General features: G+C 43.0%; 1 protein-coding gene across 1 annotated transcript; it reads right to left on the bottom strand.

The window, feature by feature from the left end:
- Positions 1–12558: 12558 nt before the first annotated feature.
- On the bottom strand, positions 12559–13461 carry LOC137561821 (olfactory receptor 5G25-like). Its single transcript, XM_068273177.1, has one exon. It carries the CDS (start codon positions 13459–13461, stop codon positions 12559–12561), a length of 903 nt encoding a protein of 300 aa, XP_068129278.1.
- Between the last annotated feature and the right edge of the window lie 12134 nt (positions 13462–25595).

A 25595-nucleotide genomic window follows, 5' to 3' on the forward strand; every position in this document is an offset into this window, starting at 1 on the left:
TGATTGTTAAAATCAGCTATTTTCAGCATTACCGCATGTGGTAATACTTGGTGAATTGAAGCCATTGTAACACAAAGCGTTTCACGCCACTGTCTTTGTGTTAGGCCCAGCTCCACACTGCACAAACAGCATGTCACCTCACCACACGAATGTTGTGTCACCTCACCACACAAAGCTTTTCACCTCACTGTTGAGTTTGTAGAGCAGTGTTAGGCTCACACTGCACAAGCAACGATTTTTTCACGCTTACAAATTTTAAAAAAACCTCTGCGTAAAATATGTATTTTGGTGAAAAATGTTGCCATTAATTCTCCTCGTGATGCCACTGCCCAGGTTTTTGGACAGTTTTGGAACCTTTTTTTGGAAGGTGGTGCACTACACTGTCCACTACAAGTCTGTGGTGGGGTGGACTGTGCATCATCTGGAGAAAGTGGTTGACCATTCGAGGTACTCTTTGCTCAATGTCACTCAACAGAGTACATGGTCAAGTCAACAACTGTCCTCAGATATGCTCACAATCTAATCCTACCACAGTCATAGTCTAATGTCCAACCATATTATTATTATGTATTTATATAGCCCTGACATCTTCTGCAGCACTTCACAGAAAACATAGCCATGTCACTGACTGTCCTCAGATGAGCTCACAATCTAATCCCTCTAAAGTAGAAAAAAACTGGGTCTCGACCTGGATTTTAGGCCAATTGGCCAATTTTATTTAGCAAATACCACAGTGCAAAAGCACAACGTTTTGACCTGGTGGACTTTTTCAAGTGCTTACAGGACACTCGTGCAACAGTCACATATATAGACATCTCCTTGATACGCAGGAAGAGTAGGTGGATTAATTACCTCGGCACTCTTGCGCCAAATGGCATGAACGAGGCATACAATTTAAAATGTTTCCTGTGATGATAATACAATGTGGCTTGTCCCTTTAAGTTATGTGCCCGCCCTTGCATGGGTGTGTTTTAATTGTCTATATATGTGGCTGTTGCACGAGTATCCTGTAAGCACTTGAAAAAGACCAAAAATCCAGGCCTAAAATCCAGGTGGAGACCCAGTCTTTTTCTACTTTAGACTGTTGTTGCACCCTTGGTGGGTACGGGTGCTGTATTAATATTTGGGTTGCAGCATTGAGGTTTTACCCAATACCTCACAATCTAATCCCTATCATATTCATATAATTGTCCCTATCACAGTGTAAGGCTAAATCCGGGATAACCCGTTAATTTATGTAATGATCTGCTCTGCTGTCTGCACAGGCAGGCAGCTTTTTGACCATTTTTCAGGTCTGTATGCTGCAGGTCCCTGGAAAGGAGACCTGTTTTCACTCTGCAAGTTTCAGACTTGCTGTTCTGGTGAGAGGTTTGCATTCACGTATCTGGTTATTGAGAGCTCTGCCTCTCTTGAAGGCTTGCAGTATAAATGCCATTTCCTCCCAGAATTCCCTGCTGGTCATAAAGGTTTGGTTCTGCTGGACTTACCTTGAGTTTCAGCCCCTCTGTTAATTGTTTGCTAAATATTGTCTTAGAGTAGTTCATCCTTGGGAGTGCACATAGCATTCCTTCTAGTGCAGTCAGGTTGTTTATTATCTGTATTGCCTAGTTCTGTCTTGTCTTATCTGTTACGATTGCACTTTCTCCAAAGGCGGCTGATAGTGAATCGCTCTGTCTGTTTAGAACGCATTCGCCCTAGCGGTAGAGGCCATGGATCTTTCTGTATTCTGTCTTGGAGTGTAAGCCAGAGCAGCGGTTGCTACTGGTTGCTCCATCTGTCTGTCTGTCTGGATCACATTTGCCCTAGCGGTAGAGGCAGTGGATCCTTCTGACCTATGTTCCTGGAGTGTGGGCCAGAGCTTTTTGTCTGGTGTGAACGCTTGCTGTTGTCTGGTGTTAGGCAACCGATTAGCAAAGCGTTCTCGCCATCTGTTTGTCTTTTTGTTCTGTTTTCAATAGTTAGTTAGGGTTGGTACACTTTGTCGCTGTTGCGCTTAACGTGCGGTGACCGTGCCTTGAACACGCTTTGTCGCTATTGCGCTTAACGTGTGGTGACCGCGTTTAGCTAGTCCTGTCAGTTCCTTCGTGTTGGATTGCAGTTTGCTAATTGGTTCTGTCTTTATTCATTCTATGATCTGTCTTTACTCAGTCTTGTATCTCTGTTAGCAATCGCCATTCTTGCGATTGCTTTTTCACTTTTGTGTTCGCTTGTTGCATGTCAACCATCGCCGGGTGGCGACTAGATTGGTGGACATACATACATTCTGTCTCTGTGCTCACTCTCTCTTGAGAGGCTATCTTGCCCTGTATCGCTTTACTTCGTACAATTTCTATCTGGCATCTGTGACTGTGCAGAGGGTTTATTCCTCTGCACTCCACAGCACCATCTGCCGGTTGGAATTCCTATCTACAGGTGCATTTTCACCAAAGCTGGGTTTCCTTATCCAAGCGCTTGTGGAGGATTTCCCCAGTGTCAGCATACATGTTGTGCGCTTACCTTGGAGATAATTCCACAACCGGTACAATTTACCAGTATGTGTTTGGATATGGGAGAAATCCAGAATGCCTAGAGGAACCTATACAAGCATGAGGAAAGCATATGTAAGACAACAGTGTTAGTCACTGTATTTAGGTATTATTAAAAATTACCTTTACATCCAAATTTACAACACAATATGAATCCCCAGGGCTGGTTGTAAACACAAACTGTACTTTTTTGAATCATGAACTTTTTACTCCAATATAGGCCTATATATTTTCCTCTTCTGCATGACTAACCAGCTACAAAGACCAAGACAAATTCCTACTTATTTTCACAGTTGCACTAACTTTAAATTTCTTGTCCTGTTAAGATCATAGTGGGGGATTGAGTGTTTATGCGCTCAGAATTCAGGTAAGCAGTTTGAAATAATGTTTGCTGTTAATCTTAGCAACATCTGAATCCGAATCTATTTATTTGCTGAGCATGATTGAGTAATCCCCGGGATTGGTTTTGGCAACAGCAGAGCATAAAAACAAACAAACAAGCAGAAAATAATAAACAACGGTGTATGCGCTCAGAGACGGTCAACTGAGGTAATCTTCAACAGTTCAAAAGTCAGTTTGGTCACCAATCGGAGAGTCCACACTGTTAGGAAGTGATCCTCAGATAAGACATAGGAAAAAAAAGCAAAAAAAGGTAATAATAGTGTAGTATCTTTAGACTGCAGTGCACCATCACCTGCTAGTGCAATTTACTATATAGCACCCAAATAAGGTAAATGCAATGTGCCCACCAGATACTATTGCTGCTCTATTACAAACAGCAGATAAGCATAGGGTTTTTCACATCCGATCACTTGTTAGAGATAATCCTGCTGTGTGTCTTTATATACATCAACGATCCTCAATGCAAACAGATAAGGTGATAATAGTGCAGTCTTTATGGCCGTCTCTGAGCGCATACACCGTTTATTATTGTATTTGGTGACTGTCTTGGTGTCTGCGAATCGGTAATCTTAAAGAGAACCCGAGGTGTGTTTGAAGAATGTTATCTGCATACTGAGGCTGGATCTCCCTAATCAGCCCAGCCTCTGTTGGTATTCCAAATCCCCCTAATGTCCCCCTGCACTCTGCAATCAGACATAGATCACAGCCGCGCTGTGCGTACTGTGTTTACATCTGTAGTGTCAGTCTCAGCTGCTCCCCCGCCTCCTGCAGGGCTCCGGTCTTTGCCCCAGTCCCTTCCCTCTAATCAGCAGGGAGGGAAGGGAAGCAGGCGGGGACCGGAGTTCTGCAGGAGGTGGGGAGAGCAGCAGACTGACACTATAGAGATAAACACTGCCAGCTCTAAAAAGCTGTGTGTCGACAGCGACGCTGTGATTTATGAGGGATTGAAGAGTGCAGGGGGACCTTAGGGGGGTTTGGGATAGCGACAGAGGCTGGGCTGTATAGGCAGATCCAGCCTCTGTATGCAGATCACATTCTTCAAACCCCCTTCGGGTTCTCTTTAAGACTCATTAGTTTCTGTGGAGGAGCGCAATATCACTTTATGCATATAATAAACAAGGATAGTGTGATAGCACAATAACCATAACAATATTTGTGGTGGGAGCACAAAGTGCAGTAGCAGTGGCCTAACAGGGAAAAGGATGCGGGGTGACCGCAGAGGGGAGTGGGCATGGTGTGAGTTCAAGAGTCTTACAGCAGAGAGGGGAAAAAGTATGCCTTAAAGGCATAACATGTAGAGCTGAACTGAAGGCATAGCTCCCAAATGTCCCTCTTTTGGAGGGACAGCCTCCCTTTGGGAGCCAAATCCCCCTGTACTTCAGGAATCATGTACAGATCTTTGTCAATATATGTTTTTTAAATACTGAAAAATGTGTTTAATTGACTCTAAACTTTATTCCCATCCTTTAAATTGATATATTTCTTATTTTCAAATGTTAATATAAAGGAAAGGATAGAAAAGACCAGTGTGATTTGAATTATAAAACAAGATATTTTTCTTTCTAGTATGCGAGACTAGGGCCTTGATTCACTAAAGGGTGCTAAGTGTTAGAACGACAGTGAAAAGGCACTTTGGACGCAAAAACGGCCGCTTCACACGCTAATTCGTGCGCAAAAGTTTGCGTGCGCAAAGTTTAGTGCTGTGTGGTGCGCACAAATTGTCGCACCAGCATACTTAGCACGCATACGGTGCAACATTTCGCCTGCACCAGTGCGACGTTTCGCGCGCACCGCGCAATGCTAAGTTTAGCATTGCGCGCAATCTGTAACAGCTTTAGACGTGCAAACTACTTAGCACCCTAGTTTGCACATCCAAAGCTGTTAGGCATGCTAACTAGGTTAGCACGTCTTTGTGAATCAAGCCCTAGGGGTGTTATAGGGACGTGATTAGGGGTGTTATAGGGACGTGGCTTAGGTGTCCCTCTTTCTTATGTCTAAATGCTGGGAGGTATGCTGAAGGTAATATGGTTTCACTTTAACTGCTTGCCGACCACTCCACGCCAACTGGCGTGACCGCGGCGGCAGCCCCAGGACCACTCCACGCCGATTGGCGTGAATGACCTGGAATGGGGATTGCAGGAGATGTGCATGCTAATGCGCGCGCGCGTCTCCGCCTTCCGTCTCCCAACAGCAATCGCCACTCAGAGACTGTTAGACATTGTACAGTACGTCTATTAACCATTTCAGCCGCCCGGGCGTGAGCTTCCAAACTGCTCTGCTGCGCTCCCCCGCTCCTGCGCGCGATCTCAGGCGCACACCCGTGTCCCAGCGGTGTCCCCCGGTAGCCCTGGGATCAGTGAAAGGGAACATGGTTCCCGATCACCGATTCCTGTCCCCCGCAGAAAAACCAAAGCGTTCACCCGTGAGGCTTCAGCTCTTCTGCCTGGATCCCCCTTGTACTTCCGCTTAGCGAGAAGTACAAGGAGGGAAAACAAAAATGAAGGTGGCCATCTTGTGGCCAAATAGTAAAACTACATCTACACATTTTTGTACATTACAATTTACACATATAGCAACATTAACCACTTGCCGACCGCCCACAGCCCATGGGCGGCGGCAAAGTGGACGCCTAAAGGACCGCAATACGCCTTCAGGCGGCGCGTCCTTTAGGCATGCCGGGGGAGCGATCGCGTCATTGATGACGCGCGCTTCCCCCGGCAACTGGCTCCGCCCACCCGCCGTAACATCCCGCCGGCCATACGGAAGCGCCGGCGGGATGTTAACCCCGCGATCGCCGCTACAAAGTGTATAATACACTTTGTAATGTATACAAAGTGTATTATACAGGCTGCCTCCTGCCCTGGTGGTCCCAGTGTCCGAGGGACCACCAGGGCAGGCTGCAGCCACCCTAGTCTGCACCCAAACACACTGATCTGCCCCCCCCGCCCACTGATCGCCCACAGCACCCCTCAGACCCCCCCCTGCCCACCCCCCAGACCCCTGTTTGCACCCAATCACCCCCCTAATAACCCATCAATCACTCCCTGTCACTATCTGTCAACGCTATTTTTTTTTTATCCCCCCCCTGCCCCCTGCCCCCTCCTGATCACCCCCCACCCCTCAGATTGTGTGTACTGTATGCATCTATCTTCCCTGATAACCTGTCAATCACCCGTCAATCACCCGTCAATCACCCATCAATCACCCATCAATCACCCATCAATCATCCCCTGTCACTGCCACCCAACAATCAGCCCCTAACCTGCCCCTTGCGGGCAATCTGATCACCCACACCAAAAGATCGCCCGCAGATCCGACATCAGATCACCTCCCAAATCCATTGTTTACATCTATTCTCTCCTCTAAACACCCACTAATTACCCATCAATCACCCATCAATCACCCCCTATCACCACCTGTCACTTTTACCTATCAGATCAGACCCTAATCTGCCCCTTGCGGGCACCCAATCACCCGCCAACACGCTCAGATTGCCCTCTGACCCCCCCTTATCAATTCGCCAGTGCATTAATTACATCTGTTCTTCCCTGTAATAACCCACTGATCACCTGTCAATCACCTGCCAATCACCTATCACCCATCAATCACCCCCTGTCACCCCCTGTCACTGCCACCCATCAATCAGCCCCTAACCTGCCCCTTGCGGGCAATCTGATCACCCACCCACACCATTAGATCGCCCGCAAACCCGCCGTCAGATTACCTCCCAAATGTATTGTTTACATCGGTTATCTTCTCTAAACACCCACTAATTACCCATCAATCACCCATCAATCACCCCCTATCACCACCTGTCACTGTTACCTATCAGATCAGACCCTAAGCTGCCCCTTGCGGGCACCCAATCACCCGCCCACACGCTCAGATTGCCCTCAGACCCCCCCCCCCCCTTATCAATTCACCAGTGCATTAATTACATCTGTCCTTCCCTGTAATAACCCACTGATCACCTGTCAATCACCTGCCAATCACCTATCACCCATCAATCACCCCCTGTCACTGCCACCCAACAATCAGCCCCTAACCTGCCCCTTGCGGGCAAACTGATCACCCACCCACACCAATAGATCGCCCGCAGATCCGACATCAGATCACCACCCAAGCGCAGTGTTTCCATCTATTCTCTCCTCTAAACACTCACTAATTACCCATCAATCACCCATCAATCACCCCCTATCACCACCTGTCACTGTTACCCATCAGATCAGACCCTAATCTGCCCCTTGCGGGCACCCAATCACCCGCCTACACGCTCAGATTGCCCTCAGACCCCCCCTTATCAATTCGCCAGGGCATTATTTACATCTGTCCATCCCTGTAATAACCCACTGATCACCTGTCAATCACCTGTCAATCACCCATCAATCACCCCCTGTCACTGCCACCCATCAATCACCCCTGTCACTGCCACCCATCAATCAGCCCCTAACCTGCCCCTTGCGGGCAAACTGATCACCCACCCACACCAATAGATCGCCCGCAGATCCGACATCAGATCACCACCCAAGCGCAGTGTTTCCATCTATTCTCTCCTCTAAACACCCACTAATTACACATCAATCACCCCCTATCACCACCTGTCACTGTTACCCATCAGATCAGACCCTAATCTGCCCCTTGCAGGCACCCAATCACCCGCCTACACGCTCAGATTGCCCTCAGACCCCCCCTTATCAATTCGCCAGGGCATTGTTTACATCTGTCCTTCCCTGTAATAACCCACTGATCACCTGTCAATCACCTATCAATCACCCATCAATCACCCCCTGTCACTGCCACCCATCAATCACCCGCTGTCACTGCCACCCATCAATCAGCCCCTAACCTGCCCCTTGCGGGCAATCTGATCACCCACCCACACCAATAGATCGCCCGCAGATCCGACGTCCGATCACCTCCCAAGTGCAGTGTTCACATCTGTTCTCTACCCTAAACACCCACTAATTACCCATCAATCACCCCCTGTCACTGCTACCTATCAGATTAGACCCCTATCTGCCCCTAGGGCACTCAATCACCCGCCCACACCCTCAGAATGCCCTCAGACCCCAGCCCTGATCACCTCGCCAGTGCATTGCTTGCATCTATTCCCCCCTCTAATCACACCTTGAGACACCCATCAATCACCTCCTGTCACCCCCTAGCACACCTACCCATCAGATCAGGCCCTAATTTGCCCCGTGTGGGCTCCTGATCACTCGGCCAAACCCTCAGATCCCCCTCAGACCCCCTTCCGATCACCTCCCCAGTGCATTGATTGCATCTATTTTCCCCTCTAACCACCCCCTGAGACACCCATCAATCACCTCCTGTCACCCCCCTAGCACTCCTATCCATCAGATCAGGCCCAATACAACCTGTCATCTAAAAGGCCACCCTGCTTATGACCGGTTCCACAAAATTCGCCCCCTCATAGACCACCTGTCATCAAAATTTGCAGATGCTTATACCCCTGAACAGTCATTTTGAGACATTTGGTTTCCAGACTACTCACGGTTTTGGGCCCGTAAAATGCCAGGGCGGTATAGGAACCCCACAAGTGACCCCATTTTAGAAAAAAAGACACCCCAAGGTATTCTGTTAGGTGTATGACGAGTTCATAGAAGATTTTATTTTTTGTCAAAAGTTAGCGGAAATTGATTTTTATTGGGTTATTTTCACAAAGTGTCATTTTTCACTAACTTGTGACAAAAAATAAAATCTTCTATGAACTCGCCATACACCTAACGGAATACCTTGGGGTGTCTTCTTTCTAAAATGGGGTCACTTGTGGGGTTCCTATACTGCCCTGGCATTTTAGGGGCCCTGAACCGCGAGGAGTAGTCTAGAAAACAAATGCCTCAAAATGACCCGTGAATAGGACGTTGGGCCCCTTAGCGCACCTAGGCTGCAAAAAAGTGTCACACATGTGGTACCGCCGTACTCAGGAAAAGTAGTATAATGTGTTTTGGGGTGTATTTTTACACATACCCATGCTGGGTGGGAGAAATTTCTATGTAAATGGTCAATTGTGTGTAAAACAAATCAAACAATTGTCATTTACAGAGATATTTCTCCCACTTAGCATGGGTATGTGTAAAAATACACCCCAAAACACATTGTACTACTTCTCCTGAGTACGGCGGTACCACATGTGTGGCACTTTTTTACACCCTAAGTACGCTAAGGGGCCCAAAGTCCAATGAGTACCTTTAGGATTTCACAGGTCATTTTGCGACATTTGGTTTCAAGACTACTCCTCACGGTTTAGGGCCCCTAAAATGCCAGGGCAGTATAGTAACCCCACAAATGACCCCATTCTAGAAAGAAGACACCCAAAGGTATTCCGTTAGGAGTATGGTGAGTTCATAGAAGATTTTATTTTTTGTTAAAAGTTAGCGGAAAATTGATTTTTATTGTTTTTTTCACAAAGTGTCATTTTCCACTAACTTGTGACAAAAAATAAAATCTTCTATGAACTCACCATACTCCTAACGGAATATCTTGGGGTGTCTTCTTTCTAAAATGGGGTCATTTGTGGGGTTCCTATACTGAACTGGCATTTTAGGGGCCCTAAACCGTGAGGAGTAGTCTGGAAATCAAATTTCGCGAAATGACCTGTGAAATCCTAAAGGTACTCATTGGACTTTGGGCCCTTTAGCGCAGTTAGGGTGCAAAAAAGTGCCACACATGTGGTATTGCCATACTCGGGAGAAGTAGTACAATGTGTTTTGGGGTGTATTTTTACACATACCCATGCTGGGTGGGAGAAATACCTCTGTAAATGATAATCTTTTGATTTTTTTACACACAATTGTCCATTTACAGAGTTATTTCTCCCACCCAGCATGGGTATGTGTAAAAATACACCCCAAAACACATTGTACTACTTCTCGCAAGTACGGCGATACCACATGTGTGGCACTTTTTTGGACCCTAACTGCGCTAAAGGGCCCAAAGTCCAATGAGTACCTTTAGGATTTCACAGGTCATTTTGCGGAATTTGATTTCCAGACTACTCCTCACGGTTTAGGGCCCCTAAAATGCCAGGGCAGTATAGGAACCCCACAAATGACCCCATTTTAGAAAGAAGACACCTCAAGGTATTCCGTTAGGAGTATGGTGAGTTCATAGAAGATTTTATTTTTTGTCACAAGTTAGTGGAAAATGACACTTTGTGAAAAAAACAATAAAAATCAATTTTCCGCTAACTTTTGACAAAAAATAAAATCTTCTATGAACTCACCATACTCCTAACGGAATACCTTGGGGTGTCTTCTTTCTAAAATGGGGTCATTTGTGGGGTTCCTATACTGCCCTGGCATTTTAGGGGCCCTAAACCGTGAGGAGTAGTCTGGAAATCAAATTCCGCAAAATGACTTGTGAAATCCTAAAGGTACTCATTGGACTTTGGGCCCTTTAGCGCAGTAAGGGTGCAAAAAAGTGCCACACATGTGGTATCGCCGTACTCGGGAGAAGTAGTACAATGTGTTTTGGGGTGTATTTTTACACATACCCATGCTGGGTGGGAGAAATAACTCTGTAAATGGACAATTGTGTGTAAAAAAAATGAAAAAATTGTCATTTACAGAGATATTTCTCCCACCCAGCATGGGTATGTGTAAAAATACACCCCAAAACACATTCTACTACTTCTCTTGAGTACGGCAATACCACATGTGTGGCACTTTTTTGCAGCCTAACTGCGCTAAGGGGCCCAAAGTCCAATGAGCACCTTTAGGCTTTACAGGGGTGCTTACAAATTAGCACCCCCAAAATGCGAGGACAGTAAACACACCCCACAAATGACCCCATTTTGGAAAGTAGACACTTCAAGGTATTCAGAGAGGGGCATGGTGAGTCCGTGGCAGATTTCATTTTTTTTTGTCGCAAGTTAGAAGAAATGGATTCTTTTTTTTTTTCTTTTTTTTTGTCACAAAGTTTCATTTTCCGCTTACTTGTGACAAAAAATAATATCTTCTATGAACTCACTATGCCTCTCAGTGAATACTTTGGGATGTCTTCTTTCCAAAATGGGGTCATTTGGGGGGTATTTATACTATCCTGGAATTCTAGCCCCTCATGAAACATGACAGGGGGTCAGAAAAGTCATAGATGCTTGAAAATGGCAAAATTCACTTTTTGCACCATAGTTTGTGAAGGCTATAACTTTTACCCAAACCAATAAATATACACTGAATGGTTTTTTTTTTATCAAAAACATGTTTGTCCACATTTTTCGCGCTGCATGTATACAGAAATTTTACTTTATTTGAAAATTGTCAGCACAGAAAGTTAAAAAAAATCATTTTTTTGCCAAAATTCATGTCTTTTTTGATGAATATAATAAAAAGTAAAAATCGCAGGAGCAATCAAATAGCACCAAAAGAAAGCTTTATTAGTGACAAGAAAAGGAGCCAAAATTCATTTAGGTGGTAGGTTGTATGAGCGAGCAATAAACCGTGAAAGCTGCAGTGGTCTGAATGGAAAAAAAGTGGCCGGTCCTTAAGGGGTAGAAAGACTGTGGTCCTCAAGTGGTTAAACATTTACTGTTTATGTCCCCCACCAAAATATTTTAATAGAAAAAAAAAATTACAATAAAAAAGAAAAGAAAGAAAAAAGACATAAATAGTTGCCTAAGGGTCTGAAATTTTTAAATATGCATTTGAAGGGGGTATACTACAAACATTTTTTAATTATAAGCTTGTAAATAGTGCTGGGCGCAAAACGGAAACAATGCACCTTTATTTCCAAATAAAATATTGGCGCCATACATTGTGATAGGGACAAAATTTAAATGGTGTCATAACCGGGACAAACAGGCAAATTAAATACATAGGTTTTAATTATGGTAGCGTGGATTATTTTAAAGCTATAATGGCCGAAAACTGAGAAATAATGAATTTTTTCCATTTTTTTCTTATTAATCCTGTTAAAATGCATTTACAGTAAAGTGTCTCTCAGCAAAATGTACCACCCACAGAAAGCCCAATTAGTGGCAGAAAAAACAAGATATAGATCAATAAATTGTGATAAGTAGTGTTAAAGTTATTAGCGAATGAATGGGAGGTGAAAATTGCTCCGATGCATAAGGTGAAAAATCTCAGCAGGCTGAAATGGTTAACATTGTACAGTGCTGCAATCTACAGCAGCGCTGTACTGGGGACAGCCGTGTGACACGGCTGTCACCCTGGCACAAAAGTGATCGGCATATGACAACCGATCATGCTGATTGGCTGGCGAGGGGAGAGAGGGATATAAAATAAATAAAAAAATAAGTACAAATATTACAAAATAAAACAAATAAATTTTTATGAAAAAAATAAACAGGGGGAGGGGGGGGGGATTGGGGGGCAATCAGACCCCACCGACAGAGAGCTCTGTTGGTGATGACTCGTGAGAAAAGGGGAGTGGGGAAGCACTTGTGTGCTGACTCTGCTGAGTTATGCAGCCCTGCAGCTAGGCCTTAAAGCTGCAGTGGTCCATTTATAAAAAAATGGCCTGGTCACTAGGTGGGTTTAACACCGCGGTTCGCGAGTGGTAAAAATGACCTAGGAAGAGAGAAAATTATTTTCTGTTGAAAGTGAAGTAGAAGAAGTGCTTGAAGGTCTTTCTCCCAATGAGTCAAAATTCAGAAACTTCTGTGAAATGCTTGGCTAATGGCTGTTTTGACCTTTTGGTTCCTCAGACCGTATATCAGTGGATTTAGCATTGGTATCACCACTGTGTATAGCACAGCGACTGCCCGGTCCTGTTTGTTAAAGTCATAATTAGAGGGGTGCATGTAAGAAAAGAAAGCTGTGCTATAGAAGATGAAGAGGCAAGCAAGGTGTGAGGTGCAGGTACTAAAAGCCTTCTTTCTGCTTTTGCTGGTCTTCATCTGAAGGATAGACAAAGCAATCAGTGTGTAGGAAACCAAGATAGTCATGAGTGACCCTCCACCACTAGTGCCCACAAAGAAGTAAAGCGCACAATCACTCCATAGTGTTCCTGAGCAGGACAACTTGAGCAGTGGTAGAACATCACAGAAAAAGTGGTTTATGAGGTTTGATCCACAATATTCATGAGTAAATGCAACAGCGGTTTGCACTGTAGACTGTATGGTGCCAATGCTCAAGACCATGAAGATCAGCCCTAAACATTTCTTCCTCGTCATTAATGAGACATAACGAAGGGGATGGCAGATGGCAACGTATCGGTCATATGACATGGCAGAAAGCAAGAGCACTTCCGTGACCCCCAGAGTATCAAAGAAGAAAAACTGAATGGCGCAACCAATAAATGAGATGGTCTTCCTCAGGGACAGGAGGTCAGCTAACATTTTAGGAGTAATAACAGAGGAGTAGCAAAGGTCCACCAAAGACAGGAAACTCAGAAAGGTGTACATCGGAGTCTGAAGGCTGGAAGTGTTATAGATTAGAAACATCATGCCAAGATTGGCTATTATGGACACAAGATAGACGAATAAGAAAAGGATAAATAGGAACGGGGCCAACTTTCCATCTTCGGTTAGTCCCATCAGTATGAAAGTCATCACTTGTGTCTTGTTTCTGTGGTTCATCAATGTCTGTCTCTGTGAAGTAGAGTAAAATGTTACTTTAGAGCTAAAGGCAAGCTATGCACACTACAAAATCTGCAAAATCTGCAACTGTCAATGCAATTTTTTGGATGTTTACAGAACTAAGCAACTACTGTGGTGGCTAAAATCAATGTAGTATATTGGCGGAATCATCATGACTGGTGTGTAAGAACTGCATATGTATGCCAACAAAACTCTCAGATATTTTATCCCAGTTGCTTGATGTTTAAAAGACCATCTATCAAGGCGAGGACTGTACATGCACTCAGGGGCGTAGCAATAGGGGTTGCAGAGGTAGCGACCGCATCGGGGCCCTTGGGCCAGAGGGGCCCCGAAGGGCCCTCACTCAACTACAGTTTTAGCTCTCTATTGGTCCTGTGCTCAAAATAATCACTTCTATAGATACTTTGAATAGCAGTAATCATTAACTAACTGCTCCCCATCCCCTTCTTGCACCTCTGACTCTGTAGTTGCCATTGGCAGGTTTTGGTGCGCCGTACCAATTGTTATGTATAGAGTGCTTGGGGGGCCCCAATGTAAAACTTGCATCGGGGCCCACAGCTCCTTAGCTACGCCACTGCATGCACTGCTTTTTTTTAGAAATTGTCTGAAATGACTTTTCTCTCTGGGATCCTCTGGAATAGGCTACCATCCAATATACACTGTACAATGCATACATTTAAAAATATTGCCACAAAAAATGGTGCAAGGTAATGCTGATAATGATATCTTGCTACTATGGTTATTTAACGTTTTATAGATGTCCTAAAATGTTAATTTGAAGGCATAAAAACAAACGTTGTTTAGGTGATACTTTTAATGACTAACTGTACAAGATTTTTCTACAAGTTTTTGCAAGTAAGTTTCTTCTTCAGACATGTTTCAGAAGAACTGGTCTCCATCACTAACTACATGCAACTAAATGTTAAATAACCTTAGTAACAAGATGTCATTACCAGCATTTATCATATATTACCTGGTCTCAGCGATCGCATCTTCTCCACTTCCTGGTTAGTTTTCCGGAGTCCTGCAGTCAGCCAATCACCATGCAGGGATTGAAGGCAGGACAGCTGTAAACTAACTAGAAAGTGGTGGAGATGAGATCGCCCGGGACCGGGTAATATATACCTACACCTCTGCCTACTCTCACACTTAACCCTCCCTCGACTTAAACCCTAAGACTCTAGGTTAGGTGCCAAACCCTAACTACTCCACCCCCACTGCCTAACCCTAACCACTCCACCCCAGTGCCTAGTGTGATGAATGATACGGAAGTCGAGACGATTAGCGATTCTGTGTCGTTCCGCACAGCAGCGCCGAATGACATTTTTTCTTTTCATGAAGGATGTTTGTTGCCCAGTGGGTCTAATTAACTGGTTCAAAAGAATTCCTTGCTGGCCAGGGACACAAAGGTGTGAAACCTAGCCAGAATCCGGGTGTAATATGTCAAAGGTTGTTCTAGCTAGTCACACTCAGATGATAATCAAAACACCAGAAGGTCCTTTCATCCAAAGGAAGCTAGCTCCACAAGGGTCCACTGAAGGGCTCAGACACAGAGGCACCGCTGGGGAACAGCTTTAAATGCATATGGTTTATGATTTCAGTCTGTTAAATGAAAACCGTGTATAGCACAACTATGGAATTAATATAGTCTTATTCGTTAGAATCTGCCCAATGTGCTGATATAAAATTCATGACAATAACCCGTCCGGTTCTTGGCATATGACCCTTCTCGGGGACAGGACAGCCTAACGCACTCATGCAAGATGTCATATTAATCAGTATTTTCTGACAATTGTGAATCTGTTATCAGCCTAAATATGACATGTGTAGTTTATGAGTTACAGTGTTTTACAATTTAAACTCAAAATCCTCCTAGGAGGAGGTGAACTGTCATTGGTGGGTAATTCAGAGTGGGCAGGCGTTGCCACACTCCCAATCCAGCTTCATCAAAAGCACATTGCCAGCAGGCGGACTTCAGTCCTTCAAATCTCATCTTCAAGAGAGCCTGCTGCTGCTAACCAGAGGACCATGTGGTTAGCGGCCATCTTGGAACTGTAACATCTGCTTGGATTACAAAAGATACCTAAAGGCCTATGATTCTGAAACCAAGGACTTTGCATTTCTTTTCCCAGAAGGAAATATTCTCACACAGACTGCATTTCGGCTAAGTAAACCTTTCACAATTATTCCCTTTTATTTTAAGGTTTGTGTGATTATGTTAATTAGTGTATGTAAATGTGTGTAATGCATTTTTGTTATTAAAACGTGAAAAAATCGTTTTACGGTTATGACCTGTTCCTGAACATACACAATTGTACATACTCCTCCGAAAACGTTACCTTGTGTTCTAGAGTATCTTGTATTTATAACCCATATGCTTGAATCGGGCACAGATAGACAGATCTGGCGCCGATCCCTGCATACAGCTAAGGGTTAACTTACAGTGTTCGCAGTGTGCTAATATATTTACAGTCATGTGCTGACTCACATGTGCTGGCAAGTATTTGAATTGTACGTGTGTGGTGAATCCTTTGGAGTCAGGACGCTACTCTCAGCTAGTCAGCTCATAGATTGCGAATCCACATATGGGCATCTATGCGCAAAGCGACAGTGAGACCGAGTTTCTGACTCAATTGACCCGATCAAGGACACCTAGCCCTAAACCCCCTGCCTAAGTGTACCTACTCCCTGCCACCATAGCGGCAATAGTAAAAGCCACGATTAGTGACAAGGAGAAGATTAAATTGTGTTGCCATATTTTAACCTTCTTGCAGCTAATTGCATCTTTCACTATTGCTGCCTGAGGTGGTGCCATGTTAATAGGCGCTCGTCCTGCGCCATTTTTATCAGCTCTCCTGTGTAGTCACAAAGTTAAAGCAAACATGTCTTGTTAAAAGAAAATTATATACCATTGAAGAGGGAAGCCTGTGAAGTATCCATAACCCTTCCGCTGCTGTCTGGGACCCTCTACTTGTACGCAGCTGCCCTCCCCTCCGTCTATGAGTGAGGCTGCACTGCACAGGAATTAGTAGGGTTCACACCTGCGCAGTAGCATGGAGCAGCTCATGCATGGAGAAAAAGGCAATGCTGGAACAGCTCTGTGCTATTGAGCAGGCGCAGGTCTTCCTTTGTGCCTGTGCAGTGCAACTGATTTTACACAAAGGGGGGGCATGGCTGTGAGCACAGTATTCGACATATGTGTAGGATATTTTACCATGGTTGCAGTGGCAGATCGGAGGGGCATAGCAAGTTTGGTCCAGAGCCTTCCCCCTATTGAGGTAAGTATCTAACGTTCTTTAAAGACTACAGGTATGGTAAAAAAAAGAGATGTCCATTAAGTTCAACCTTTTTGGTGACGAGCACAAACTTCGCACTGTAATTCACAATTAAAATGCAAAATTGTAATGCAAAATGTTGACAAAAAAATCGTAATGAACTTCGTTTGAAAACAGTATTTTCACAATTTCACATAATTTTCATGTAATTTCCTGCCAAATTTAGCGGTCAATAGCATTGACAATTCTTACACACCTGAACTAATCAGCAAAATCCAAGACATCCACCAAGCATTTTGTTAGCAACACTACAGAAGAGCTGTTTTTAACTTTTCCCCTAAAGCAAATTGAAAAGGCTACAATAAGGGTTATCAAAAACCTTGTAATGCATAGATTTAAAGTTAAGATTGTTTTAAAAAAAACAAAAAAAGAAAAACAGACTATCACTTAAAGACAATAAGCCGAGATCTACTGTATGTTTTTGAGTGGTTTGTATTTCTTTATTTACAGTCAGAAAATCATTTTCAAATGTAGATAAATAAGGTTTTGCAACAAATATTCCTTTTTGGCTGTCTTAAAACGTAATTGTGTACCACACGAGATGTGAGCAGAATGCTCGCCACAGCAATTGGAGGGCTCCATTTTATATACAGCCCGGATAACCCCAGAGATTCACCGTAATGTAATGTCCCCTAATTATAATAACATTAAAAGCCAACAATGATTAAGCCATTTCCCTGCTGGGGATTATTCCTTTAGTAGAAAAAAAAATAATCATTTAATATATCTATATATCTATATATATATATCTATATATCTATCTATCTATATATACATACATATTGTATATATATATATATATATATATATATATATATGTTTATTTCTTACCACCATGTACCACAGGGCTCAGTTCTGAGGCCGTTGCTCTTTAACCTGTTTCCAAATGAATTTGAGATCCCAGGACTAAAGGACAGTGAAGAACTTAAAGAGAATCTGTATTGTTAAAATCGCACAAAAGTAAACATACCAGTGCGTTAGGGGACATCTCCTATTACCCTCTGACACAATTTCGCCGCTCCTCGCCGCATTAAAAGTGGTTAAAAACAGTTTTTAAAAGTTTGTTTATAAACAAACAAAATGGCCACCAAAACAGGAAGTAGGTTGATGTACAGTATGTCCACACATAGAAAATACATTCATACACAAGCAGGCTGTATACACCCTTCCTTTTGAATCTCAAGAGATCATTTGTGTGTTTCTTTCCCCCTGCAGCTATCTTCCACTGAAGTGTCAGGCTGTTTCTTCCTGCAGAGTGCAGACAGCTGTGCCTCTATGTAATTCCTCAGTATGTGAAAGCCCAGCCAGCTCAGAGGAGGATTTATCCAGCTTGTAAAAGATAAGAAAGAAGAGAGAAGCTGCCCTAATCTAAATAATACACAGGCAGTGTGCAGAGAGGGGCCTGGAGGGGGGATGCATCACAGAACCACAACACTAAAGAACTTGGCAGCCTTCCAGACACAGGCCGACAAGTCTGACAAGAGAGAGATAAGTTGATTTATTACAGAGATGGTAATAGTAGAACGTGCTGCAGTAAGCCAGAACACATTAGAATAGCTTTTGGAACTTGTAGGATGATAAAAAACAGGATGCAATTTTTGTTACGGAGTCTCTTTAAAGAGAATTTCCACTTTCTACGTCTACATCACATATCCATAGCACACAGTAATTTGGTGTTAATAAAAGATGTTCTTTTTATTTTAGTACAACGTTCTCTTAAAAGATATGTAAATTAAAGAGGAACTTTGGCAAAAGGGGAATAAATAAAATCAATCCATTGCTTATTGAGAGGTTACAAAATAGAAAAGAGATCTAGAAATGATTGATATTCGCCATGTAATTTGTTCATATTGTTTGATCCTTAATCAGCCTGTATGTAATTATCTTTACTACTGGCTGACATGAAACAGACAGCACTAGGCCAAAAGGTTCTTTTTAATAGATATATATATGCACAGAGAAATACTGGTTGCTTGGCAGTTGGAAACAGCTGTTATTTCCCACAATGCAACAAGGCTCACTGTCAGGACCATGGTCATGACATCATACTATCTTAGCCATACAGACCCCCCTGATGATCTATTTAAGAAAAGGTAAAGATTTCTCATGGGAAAAGGGGTATCAGCTACTGATTGGGATAAAGTTAAATCATTAGTTACAGATCCAATTTAAATTAGCAATTTTATCCATCTGCATTATCAGTGTATTTTCTTTAACCACTTATGGACCATAAGACACATTAAAACATCCTGTTTGCCCCGGTTAATGGCAACAGAATATTTGTAACAAACTCACCTGTCAGTGCTTAGTCCCGCGGTGTCCATCATGGCGTGTCGGCTGGTACTCGTTTGTGTGCACCGCCATCTAGCGTCCCCAGCGTCTTTGCAGCTGAGCTCCTCCACGCGTGCGCAATGTGACTGAACGGTCGCGTGCCAGATCAGGCGGATTCTACAGACTCAAGCGGGCGGGTGCATAAGTGTCAGCAGTGAGGTCATTATCCACACCTCCCGGGAGGCTGCACTCTAGAATCATCTGCACAGTATATAAGGCCAGGAGCTTCAGTTGCTCACTGGCCTTGATACTGATCAGTGCGCTGGTTCTTGGCATAGCTAGCTTCTTGAGCTACATCATATATGGTGGTACTCACCATATATATGTACTCCAGTTAGTCAGTCGTTGTTAGTTTCATTGATAGCCGTAAATTGTAATCTGCTAGGAAAACACATCTATTGTATGATTATCTGTGTACCGACCTGTTGTGACCTGTTGCTTTCCACTGCTGCCACTGTGTGCAGGTGCTCCCTTTCCCTTTGCCATGTGTACCTGCCATGACTGAAAAATCTGTGATTAGTGGACAGGAAAATGTGTTCCCTGAGCCAATCAAAGTGCTTGTAAGGGAATGATCATAGCTTTAACAAGAAGGTAACAATCATTTCTGTAACAACATTTCCTGTGTACTTTGAATTCTGTTCAGAACACACAGAATAGTGTGTGTGGGGACATCTAGTGGTAAATAAAAAAATACATTAAAATACACATTTACACTTCACTTTATACTATATAAATTAAATAAAAATAAATTAACCCTTCCTACCCCTAACCCCTGCCCCCAATAGTTACCAAAATTAAACAATTGTAAAAAATAAGTGAATGCATTTAAAAAAAACACATAAATAGTTACGTTAAGGACTCTTTTACTATGTCTGTCATGAGGGTATATTATTGTTATTTGTGCAAAAAATGGCTTATAATTATTTATCAGGCACAAAAAACACACCTTTCTTTAAAAATAATAATAAGTCACCATACATTATAGTAGGGACATAATTTAGATGTTGTAATAACTAGGACAAATGGACAAACACAATGTGTGGATTTTATTTACAGTAGCATTGTTTATTTTAAAACTATAGTAATGAAATTTGATAAATAGTGTATGTTTTCTCTTGTTTCACGGCTTTAAAATGTATAGAAAGTAAAGTAATAACTGAAAACAAATATCTGCCCCAAAAAGTCTAATTTGTTGCAAAAAAGCAAGGTATAGTTCATTTCGGTGTGATCAGTAATGATAAAATTATTGGCGAATGAAAGGGAGGAGCACTAACAGGTGAAAATTGCTCTGGTCCTTAAAAGGTAAAAATCCCTTAGTGGATAAGTGGTTTAACCATTTTAGACGTTTGGACGTGACTGTCACGCTCCCGCACGCGCTCCCATGATGCCCCCGTTAACCCAGAGATCAATGAATGGGAACATAGTTCTTATGAGAAGCCGCTGTCTTTCTGAGCAAAATAATAAGAATTACGTCCTCCTTATACTTCCTGTAAGCGAGAGTGCTCACTTACACAATGGAATAAAAAAAATGACTGTGGCCATCTTGTGGCCAAATAGTAAAACTACATGTACATCATTTTTTTTACACAAAACACAATAAATTACATTTAAAATTAACTGTTTAGCCCCCACACCCAAAAAAACCCCAAATAAAATGTTTAACTAAAAAAAAATAAAAAATTACAATTTGAAAAAACAAAACAAAAAACAAACAAACATAAATAGTTACCTAAGGGTCTAAACTTTTTTAATATGCATGCCAATAGATTATATTACTAATATTTTTTAAATTATAAGATTGTACGTAGTGATGGACGCAAAACTGAAAAAATGCACCTTTATTTCCAAATAAAATATTGGCACTCTACATTGTGATAGGGACATACAGTAATTTTAATGGTGTAATAAGTGGGACAAATCAGCAAATACAATGCGGGGGTTTTAATTATGGTAGCATGTATTATTTTAAAGCTATAATGGCCAAAACCTGAGAAATAATGAATTTTTTCAATTTTTTTTCTTAATTTTCCTGTCAAAATGCATTTAGAAAAAAATAATTCTTAGCAAAATGTACCACCCAAAGAAAGCCTAATTGGTGGTGGAAAAAATATGATACAGATCAATTCATTGTGATAATTAGTGATAAAGTTATTGGCGAATGAATGGGAGGTGAAAATTGCTTGGATGCATAAGGTAAAAAACCACTGAAGGCTGAAATGGTTAAAGGACAACTGTAAGCTCTAAAAAAAAGAGTTTAACTTACCTGGGGTTTCTACCAGCCCCCTGCATACATCCTGTGCCCACGCTGGCGCAGGACTCTCCTGGTGACATGAGCGGGAGCGATGACGCATTCGGCGAACGGAGTGTCGTTTTGTCCCGACACAGGACGTCTGCAGGGGGGAGAGGGGGGCGGTAGAAGCCCCAGGTAGGTTAAACTCTTTTTTTAGAGCTTATAGTTATCCTTTAAGTACGTTTTGCCCAGTAACTCAGTAATGGCCCTGTTTCTATGGGTAAGTTATTGCACACCGGACAAGGCATTATGCTCAGGCGTTTTGGAGCTACAATCATTCCTTAGTTAAAGTGAACCAGAGACGAAGCACCCTTGTGTATTTTACCATAGAAATCAGTGGGAACATTAGAGAAAATATTTACCATGCTCTCTGTTCCATCCTCACTGCTAAAAGTGTCTGTTATCTAGCTGAGATAAGAATCCCGGACTGAGCATTGATTCTGGCTTTGCTATAATGACTCAGCTATAATGATTCCTGAGCAAAGCCAGCAGGGGGCAGGCTTGGACTTGAAGACAGCAAAGAACACAGTCTCAGCTATAATTATTCTGTAGCAAAGCCAGACCGACTGCTTAGTCGGGATTCTTATCTTAGAGGTGATAACAGGCAAATTAAACAGAGAACAATGTAACAAAGAGCAGATTAGGTGTTTACTGTCATGTTCCCACTGATTTATAAGGTAAAATACATGAGGTTGCTTCATCTCTGGTTCTCTTTAAGGCTAGCCTTGCCTGTGGCTGTTTTCTAATAAAGATTGGACCCTTTTAAACTTTCCAGTTGAGCGGATTCCTTCCTTCAATGCAGGAATAATATTGTTTGCAGGATGGCCCAGGCTTCGTTCCTTCAATGTTTGCACCTGGTGAGGCTGAATGATTATCCTGCTCCTGTATCATTACAGCAGAGAGGTGAGCGGTGTTATCCTCTTTCCACAAATATGTTTCACTTCCACATGCAGGCCCCACCCCACAATCAGCACACCGTCACTTGGCAGGATGCAGCAGAGTTATGTGTTAATATTTTAAAAGATAGGGAAGGGGACAAAACAACTCAATTCCAGAACAGAACAAATATAAATGGGAATAATTGCAAAGGATTAGGCGTGCCACCTATACAGCCATATGCAATATAGAATAATGATTAGGAGGAGGAGGCAAGACACAGACATTCTAACTCAAAAATACAAATAACTTTAATGACACAAAGCTAAAATACAGACACAAATGTATAAAATTTTACTCAATACTGAGTGAGAGTGAGGATAAGCCCTGGCCAAGTATGTCTAATAATGCAGCCTGTCATCGGCTGCTATAATTAACCCTTTCCCCAGCCCAATGGCTTGAGGCTCTGTCTATATAGGCCATAGATTGCAAGCACTATGCACAGCCAAAATCCAGTCAGTAGAAGCACTTAGTAACCGTTGTCCATAGCAACATACCTTGCTTAAAGCTTGAATGGAGCATAACAGTACCAGGCCACAGAGCAACAAGTCTAATGGCCATATAACAGATCATGTGGAGTGCAGTTGAAGCAAAGCATAGCCTTCAAAGCAGTTCACTGCCCATTAGTGCATATATTTGCAGGCATACTTCCATGTCAAATGCTGATGCTGATGCTGGTGGCCCGATGGATCATCCACAAGTGGAATGCATATGATGGCTGAGCTCAAGGCTGAAATCTGGAATAGCTGGCAGGGGAAACAGGCACCAAGAGACAGAGGCTTACACAGGTGTCCCTATGCAGACATAAGGCCGTGTCATGCCAGCACGTTTCACCACAGTATAACATACGTCCAAAAGACCGCATGTGCGCACCTGCGGCTGATCGCATGCATGCACGCACTCTCAGCCTGCAGTTCGTTAGCCAGGGAATCAGTGAATCGGGGCATGGTGCCTGATCACTAATCCTTTTCCCCGTCAGAAAAAGTGACGGCTTCTCTCGGAAGCCTCACTCTTTCTGCCTGTCATGTCCCCCTACGTCCCTCTTAGCGTACATGTTACGCTTAGAGTGACGTACTGTAAACAAACTCATGACTGCCATCTTGTGGCCAAATAGTAAAACTACATCTACATAAAAAAAACACATATTCACATTAAAAAAAATACTATTTACATCCCACCCTCCAAAAAATACCCAAATAAAATGTTTAACAAAACAAAAAACAAAAAAAAAATTACAATAAAAAAAACGTAAATATTTACCTAAGGGTCTAAACTTTTTAAATATTCATGTAAAGATGAAATATTTCTTTTTTTTTAATTTTTTTTAAGTATAAGCTTGTAAATAGTGATGGATGCAAAATGGAAAAAATGCACTTTTATTTCCAAATAAAATATTGTCGCCATACATTGCATAGGGACATAATTTAAATGGTGTAATACCCGGGACTATCAGGCAAATACAATATGTGGGTTTTAATTATGGAGGCATGTATTATTTTAAAACTATAATGGCCTAAAACTGAGAAATAATGAAATTTTTCAATTGTTTTCTTACTTTTCCTGTTAAAATGCATTTACAGTAAAGTAGCTCTTAGCAAAATGTACCACCCAAAGAAAGCCTAATTGGTGAAGGAAAAAAACAAGATATAGATCAGATCATTGTGATAAGTAGTGATAAAGTTATAGGCTAATGAATGGGAGGTGAAAATTGCTTGGATGCATAAAGTGAAACACGACTGAGAGCTGAAGTATTAAAGAGGAACTTTGAAAATCTTAAAATTTAAAAGACATACAAATAAGAAGTGCATTTCTCCCAGAGTAAAATAAGCCATAAATTACTTTTCTCCTATGTTGCTGTCACTTACAGTAGGTAGTAGAAATCTGTAATTACCGACAGATTTTGGACTAGCCCATGCTCTCATAGGGGGGTTCTCAGGGTTTTCTTTATTTTTAAAAGCACTTAGTGAATGGCAGTTGCTCCATCCAACTGCCAAAATAGTGTGCAGCGAGCAGGGAGGCTACCAGGATCTTTGTATAAATCTTTTTCAGGGAATGTCTTTATAGAGAATAAAGGCCATGCTGAGAATACCCCATGAAGAGATGGACTAGCCCAAAACCTGTCGGTAATGTCAGATTTCTACTACCTACTGTAAGTGACAGCAACATAGGAGAGAAGTAATTTATGGCTCATTTTACTCTGGGAGAAATGTACTTCTTATTTGTATGTGTTTAAAATTTTAAGATTTTCGCAACAGTTCCTCTAGTCTTAAGCACTCAAATTCGTGATTTAAATGAGCTTTAATTAGCTCAGGTGTGCGGCAGGGAGTGAAGGGGTTATTTAACCTCCCTGGCGGTAAGCCAGAGCTGAGCTCGGGCTATGCCGCCGGGAGGCACCGCTCAGGCCCCGCTGGTCCGATTTGCATAATTTTTTTTTGTTACACGCAGCTAGCACTTTGCTAGCTGCGTGTAACCTCCGATCGCCGCCACTACCCGCCAATCCACCGCTATACCCGTCACCGCATGCCCCCCCCCCCCCCCCCAGACCCTGTGCGCTGTCTGGCCAATCAGTGCCAGGCAGCGCTGTGGGGTGGATAGGATTCCCCTTTGACGTCACGACGTCGATGACGTCGGTGACGTCATCCCGCCCCGTCGCCATGGCGTCGGGGGAAGCCCTCCAAGAGATCCCGTTCTTTGAACGGGATCTCTTGATCTCCGTTCGCCGAAGGCGATCGGGGGGGCTGGGGGGATGCCGCTCAGCAGCGGCTATCATGTAGCGAGACATTGTCTCGCTACATGAAAAAAAAAATGTAAAAAAAGGTATTTGCTGCCCCCTGGCGGATTTTAACAAACCGCCAGGGAGGTTAATCCCCTGGAGGATACAATTATATCGCCCAGGAGGGGGCGCAGCACTTTTTAAAAAATGTTTTCTTTTTTAAATCATGTAGCAAGCCCTGGGCTCGCTACATGATAGCCGCTGCGCAGCGGCATCCCCCCACCCTCTCCGATCGCCTTCGGCGATCAGAGTCAGCAGGAAATCCCGTTCAGAACGGGATTTCCTGCTGGGCTTCCCGGTCGCCATGGCGACGGGGCGGGATGACGTCACCGACGTCATGGACGTCGTGACGTCAGAGGGAGTCACGATCCACCCCTCAGCGCTGCCTGGCACTGATTGGCCAGGCTGCGCAAGGGGTCTG

This window comes from Hyperolius riggenbachi, chromosome 3 (assembly GCF_040937935.1).
Source record: "Hyperolius riggenbachi isolate aHypRig1 chromosome 3, aHypRig1.pri, whole genome shotgun sequence".
Taxonomy (NCBI): Eukaryota; Metazoa; Chordata; class Amphibia; order Anura; family Hyperoliidae; genus Hyperolius; species Hyperolius riggenbachi.

Coding starts and splice junctions, on each gene's coding strand:
- LOC137561821 (XM_068273177.1), bottom strand. CDS start 13,461: ATGACTTTCATACTGATGGGACTAACCGAAGATGGAAAGTTGGCCCCG.